The sequence below is a fragment of the Arachis duranensis genome, chromosome 9 (assembly GCF_000817695.3).
Source record: "Arachis duranensis cultivar V14167 chromosome 9, aradu.V14167.gnm2.J7QH, whole genome shotgun sequence".
Lineage (NCBI taxonomy): Eukaryota > Viridiplantae > Streptophyta > Magnoliopsida > Fabales > Fabaceae > Arachis > Arachis duranensis.
In genome coordinates, this window is record NC_029780.3 from 115,443,676 (window position 1) to 115,450,410 (window position 6,735).

Consider the following 6,735-nt stretch of genomic DNA (forward strand, 5'->3'; position numbering starts at 1 on the left):
AAATAGACGTTGAGACATGCTACAAATAAAGAATAAAATAAAGATACATCCTAAAGATATAAATCAGACAAGAAGACGCGAATCCTTTTTGTAAGTCAGATAACAATAGTTCTCGAAAATTGATGAGTAGTAAGCCAACAGGAAGTACTATCCCAAATTAAAGTCTACAATATAGTAAAAAAAGCAATTCTATTAAAATTTTAGTATTCCTTTCCAACCAAAGACGAGTATGCTATCTTGTATTTTTGTTGTTTGATCCCCTCTTAGCAAGGAGTATTAACTATTTTTGCTGGTGTGTTACCTCTCCATTTTTATCTTTAGGCGTGCTCTGTGTATGTTGTATAATTATATTTTCCTTCACAATTTCTCCTTGATTGAATGCATGTAAAATTGTAAGTTCAGTTCTGAATGTGATCTTTCAGTGTTACTGAATGATAAAGCAGAAAGATCTAGTAAACCCCCATCCCTGAGAGACTGACTTTGAATATACTTGAAGCTAAAGTGATAAGCTGAAAAACAGTTCCTCTTTTATCTAGCTTTCTCAGTTCAAAAACTTCCTTTAATTCACTAAAAGTATTTTAGTTTGTATGTCTGCGTACAACAATCTAGAGTGGTATGTGTCACTGTGTTGAAATTTAATAAATGTTCCAGCAACCTAACTCAACATTTGCCTGAACAAGAGGTCAAGAAGTGTTATGTTTCTACTTGTTATTCTTGAATTTGTCTAGGTAATATGCTTTTTGGTCCAGTTACTGAGGTAAGTATATTCACAAACAAAATTAGCAATACATCATTTTTGGCCTGCTTAATAGTTGCCAATGCTCATTTCGATTCTTTATCCCTCGTCTTAAAATTTTTATGGTGTCTTATTGGTTCTTAGCTTTTCTGTTACCTTGCCAAACATATGCAGGTATGCAATGACTGGCCAGTTGACTCAAAAAAGTGATGTCTACAGTTTTGGCGTTGTTCTTCTAGAACTTCTTACTGGAAGAAAACCTGTTGATCATACCATGCCCCGCGGACAGCAAAGTCTTGTTACATGGGTCAGTGCACAATTTTAAATACTCCACCTTCTTCCGGTTCCATTTATTTATTTATGTTTGTGTAAAGCTTATTTATTTATCTGTGGTCTCATTTTTTTGGGGCGAATAGGCTACCCCAAGATTAAGTGAAGATAAAGTTAAACAATGTGTTGACCCAAAACTGAAAGGAGATTATCCCCCTAAAGGAGTTGCCAAGGTATCCCTCTCTCAAAATCAGAGACTAGTAAATTGTAATTGCGCAATTTGTGGGTTTTAATTTGAGGATGACAATGTGTATCTTTGTCGATACAGCTTGCAGCCGTTGCGGCCCTGTGCGTGCAATATGAAGCCGAGTTTAGGCCAAATATGAGCATTGTTGTTAAAGCACTCCAACCACTTCTCAAGACTCCTGCTCCTGCTGCGCCTGAAAGTTGAACCAAACGAACACAAGTTTTTTTAACTCTTTGAAGTTTGATTCAATTATCCTCAGATTTCATCGAATGCTGCAAATATATAAATATTATTTATATATATATACACTTAATTTTTGTATGAGATTGGATGTGTAGGATTGGATTTGCTTGTTTCCTTTTCATTGTTAAACTCCGTGTATTTCTGGCATCGCACTTGTTGCTGCTGACTGCTATATAGAGCCATAAGCTTGGTTACGATGGGTTTGGGTTTGTGTAGTGTGGCTAAACTTCGTTGCGTAACCGTAGACCTCTCATATTCTTTCTGAAAATGGCCTATGTAATTAAAATGTGTGACTGATTTTAATGCCTTACTTATTCGGTTATAGGATTAGTGTGTTGTTCCATGCATGCCTATATACTATTGGGTTAGAAACTCTTAATAAAATGCGACGATGGGATTTTGTAAGTGTGATTTCACACTATATAAGATTTAAGCGAGACTAAGAAAAATTGTTACAGAAAGTCTTGTATGGTATAAGATATAACACTTTACAAGATCAGTTTTGTTTTTTGGAAAATCTACTTGAGAGAATAAAGTGTGATTTTTGATATTTAATTCTATAAGTGGAACTAAAATTAAATAAGAAAGAGAAAAGAATGAAGGGTTAGATTAGACATTGGATACTATTCATTTTTTTTTTTCACTAGAGAGGATCTACTTCTCTCTTAATCTTAGTTTCACAACATACTCTTCACACACTTATTAGATTTTTTTTCTCCATTGCATTTGATGGGGTTTTTTTTTTGGTTAAGTGGATTGGACAACTCTCAATTTTAGGTATCACAACACACCCACATTATATACTCACCTACACAACACTTAAGGGTTTATATTTAACATTTGTTACACTAAGATTTAAATTTGGATGTAGCATATTAAGAAGCATATGGTTTAACCAGTTGAGGAGATTTGAACCCGGTCCTTTGTTTGGAGTTTAGATGTTAATGAAAATTTGAAGGGAGAAGTCCGTGTAAACCCAATAAGCGTTGGATAAAAAAATATACTTTCTCAAAATTCACAGAAATACTTAGCATAAATGCATAATAGTAGATTTTTACAGACCTGCTACACATACAAGCTTACAAGTTTACAAGTTGGCCCAGCCCAAATACAACTCACACGCATGAAGACGGATTGAATGGAGCGTCACATTCACGCGCTCGCAACTCAAACGGTTACGCACGCTACGAGTAAATGGCAGACTCTTCTACTTCTTCCACTTCTTCCACTTCTCAAAGCGATTCGAAAACAAAGCAACCCTTCCATTTTCGAGCGAAAATCGAAGTTCAAAATATACAAGTCATCGTTAACTTTCGAAACCTCCATCAACACACCATCAAACTCTCCATCAAGAATCTGAAGAGAAAACAAAGCAACAATACTCAAGGTAAGTTCATTAAGATTCCTGTATATTTTCCAGATTACGAACTAGGTTTTACTTTTCCTCTACGTCGTTGTTCTAGGGTTTACTGTTATTCTTGCTTCTTTGTTACACTGTTCTTCTACATTGTTGTTCTAAGTTCTCCTGTTATTCTTGTTGTTCTAGATCTTCTGGTAACTGATTTTTGGGGGTATATTCCGTATATTGGGGGTGTATACTGCTTGGCCTTGTAATGTTGCTTGATATTGAAGTATGTTTGAGTGATATCTGACTGATATATATGGATGTATCTGAATCATATCTATGGGTGTATCTCACTGTTATCAATGGGTGTATCTTACTGTTATTAATGGGTGTATCTGACTCATATATATGGGTGTATCTTACTGATATCTTTGGGTGTATTTTTCGTTTCAGAGAAAATGGCAGCAAGAAACCAAACAAAAGACCTTAAGTGTGCCACACATCTCCTAAGTGATAAATTTAGAAACATGAGTGAGGAGAAGAAGGCGATTGTGAGGGATCTCGGATTCGGTGGGTTAATGCACATCCCACCACTAAGGGTGCATCACCAACTGTTAAGGGAGCTAGCAAACAACTTCAAACTTGGGGAGAACAGACTAGAAACAGGATATGGTTCTTTCAAAATAACACCAAGAAAGATAGGTCATGCGCTTGGCATCAATGCAACAGGTAACTAGCTCAAAATTATAGGTGTATATTAAGTTGATGCTTGGGTGTATTTGAACTGACTTTGATACTTTGTTGTTTTTCTTTTTGTAGGAGATCTATTTCCTGAGAAAGTTGACTATAAGAAACTTTCTGAGGATGACAAAATAATTTTTAGAAGATTCCAGGGTAAGACCCTCAAAAGTCTTACCGATGAGATGATGGAAATCGGCGTTGGTAACGAAGAGGAATGCTTGATGTTCAAGAGGATATTCATCCTCTATATACAGATGGCGTTCCTTTTGCCAACGAGGATAAACAAAATCTCGTCTATCCACCTGCCCCCAATTTTTCAGATGGACAGTATCACAGAGCGAAACTGGGGGGGCATGTTTTGACCTTCATTGTCAAGGGCATCACAGACTACAAGGAGAAAAAGAAGAAGGCAATTGATGGCTGCCTCTTTGCCCTGATGATAATTTACTTTCATCTTTCAAAAAACAAAGGGAAGAAGAGGGCTGAAAGACCACCAAAACCATGGATTGCCAACTGGAGTAAGGAGCAGTTGGTGGAAAGAATGACTGCAGAAAGAGAGGAAATTTTGGTAAGTAAACATAATATGTTGGATGTATTTTATTTACCTGAATGCTGCTAACTAAAATATCTAATGTTTCAGGGGATTGTGAAGATGGCGGAGACAAGAGAAAAAATGAAAAAAATGAAAAAAAAAGAAAAAAAACAAGAAATCAAAAAAACAAAAAAGGAAGGCGAGTTCAACATCGTCTTCGGAGACAGAAACAACTACTGACAGTGACAGTTCTACCTCTGAGTCTGAGACTCAAGAAGACTCAGAGGATTCAGGAAGAAAACACCCCAGCAAAAAGGGGAAAAAGTAAGTACCATACTTGGGTGTAATTTCTTTTTCGAGTTGGGTGTATTTTGTTGATCACGTTGGGTGTATGTAGTTTATTAAGCTGGGTGTGTTTCGTTTGCTGCATTGGGTGTATATTGTATATTCAGTTGGGTGTATCTTGTGCATTCATTTGGGTGTATTTTTAGTATGTTCTAAATAATGATTTTTTGCCTTCCAGAATGGACTCCAGAAAAAGAAAGAAGAGTCAAGAGGAGTCAGATTCTGATTCAGAATCTAAATCTGAATCAAGTGATGAGTAATGTCCTGAAATTATTATTCCTTTCTTTTGGCTTCATTATAAAGATTTTGTGTATTAACTGAAGTGTTTATTATTAACTTATAGGAGTGAAGAATCATCACCAGTGGAGAAGGAAAAGAAAAAGAAAAAGACAAAAACAACACCAAAAAAGTAAAGCACTTCTTTGGATAATATTCTGTGATAAAATTAATTTTTTATTTCTGATTGGTGCTCTTTTTTTTCCACCCAGAACACAACCAAAAAAGAAAAAAGTTGTTGTGGAGGATTCACCTCCTGAAGAAGATCAATACTTTGATGGGTACAGTACCTCGTAAGCTATATTACCGTCTATCATCGTAATTATTTTTGTTAACATCTTCTTTTATGAATGTAGTGAGAGATATGAAATATCAAGTGAAGAGCTAGATGAATTGCTAAGGAAAAACGTTGATAAATCTGCTGCAGAGGGGTATGTCTTGCTGGGTTGTCTATTTCAGATTTTGGTGTGTTTTCTTTCCTAATAATTGTTTCTTGTTTCCCAGGGAAAACGAAGCTGACCTGCGATCGACAGAAGGTCGCTATGCCTCCTCTGAAACGTAAGAAGCTTTATTTAATAAAATCTTGTTATCATGGTTTGGGTGTATTTTGTGGAACCATTTGGGTGTATTTTGTGGATCAAGTTGGGTGTATGTTGTTTATTAAGTTGGGATATTTCGTTTGTTGTCTTGGGTGTATATTGTCCATTTAGTTCGTTGTATCTTGTGCATTCATTTGGGTCTATTTTATACCTATATCATATTTTGTCTGAGTAACATGAAATCTGTTTAGAATACCGGCTGTGAACTTGGGAAGTGATGATCCTTCCTCTCAAGGACGCACAGAACAAAGTAGTGTAAACAAGCCAGTAGAGAGCATGTAATTTCTCTTTCAAATAACCGTTACTTTTGTTCTTCTATTACCTTCTACTTCTAATTCTGTATATATTTTTTTTTAGAAAAAAAAGCCCTTTGTTATTTTATTCAAGAAAAAAAAGGCAGGAAAAAAAGCAAAAACTGCAAGTATGTAAGTTTTCAAAAAACAAAGCCTGTCTTCTTTTTGAATTGTTCGGGTGTATTTTTTGACTTTCTTTGGGTGTATTTTAGGTTGAGTCCGGTTCAACAGTCAGCCAGTGAGCCGGCTGATTCGAATATGATGGTTGTGAGGGAACAGACACCGTCGGATGCGCTTGTAATGTGAGTTTTTTTCAAGAATATTTCAACCTTATTACCTTATTATTTTGAAAGGCGTTGTTAACCTTTCATTTTTCTTCTTGTTTAGAGTCCCGATTCAAGTTTTTGTGCCGGCGTCCCAAACAACCACTGTGCCGGAACTTCAAGAAACACCTGAGTCAGATTTTGAACCAACCCCTCTGCTACAGATTGAAGGAACTACAGAAACGTAAGAAATAGTATTGGGTGAATATTTGTTTAGAGTTTGGGTGTATATTGGGTTACAGTTCGGGTGTATATTTGCTAACAGTTTGGGTGTATATTGTTCCTGAGTAGTTTTTTTTACGCCATGATTTATTTTGTGTAACTGTGTAGCACTCCTGAACCCCCCGAACAACTTCAAGAAACCACACCCACGCTTCCCCCAGCTCCATCTAAAATGTAAGTTCATCAGACTAAAATTAATCTTTGCTTATGATCTGTATATTCTTACTCTTATAATACGTTATACATGATGACGCAGTCATCCAGCCGCAGAAGACGTTGCTGCCCTGATGATGATGGCATAAACAACATCCTATGTTCCTAAAGCAGATCCAGTGCCATCATTCAGCCTTGGCTTGACTGATTCAAGCTAGGAGGGAGCGTCAACGCAGGAGACAGAAAAGGCAAAATCTCCAGAAACTGCAAATTTGCTAGAACAATTAGACGATTTAGTACAAAAAATAGCAAGAAATGCAGCAAAAGAAGAAAGTAAAAGTCTACAAATTCAAAGGGAGACTGGGGGAGAAAGTTCTGGGAGGTTTGAAACTCCTGCGGGGATAAATGAG

General features: G+C 36.3%; 1 protein-coding gene across 2 annotated transcripts in view; it reads left to right on the top strand.

Moving 5' to 3' along the window:
* LOC107467687 (PTI1-like tyrosine-protein kinase 3) overlaps window positions 1-1,806 on the top strand; it is a 4,189-nt gene extending 2,383 nt beyond the window's left edge. For both annotated transcript variants that reach the window (XM_016086846.3, XM_016086845.3), the window contains 3 exons: window positions 911-1,043; window positions 1,153-1,239; window positions 1,335-1,806. In XM_016086846.3, coding sequence (XP_015942332.1) covers window positions 911-1,043; window positions 1,153-1,239; window positions 1,335-1,457 — 343 coding nt within the window. In that variant the 3' untranslated portion in view covers window positions 1,458-1,806. The remainder of the gene's footprint in view (window positions 1-910; window positions 1,044-1,152; window positions 1,240-1,334) is intronic.
* The last annotated feature ends 4,929 nt before the right edge of the window (window positions 1,807-6,735 follow it).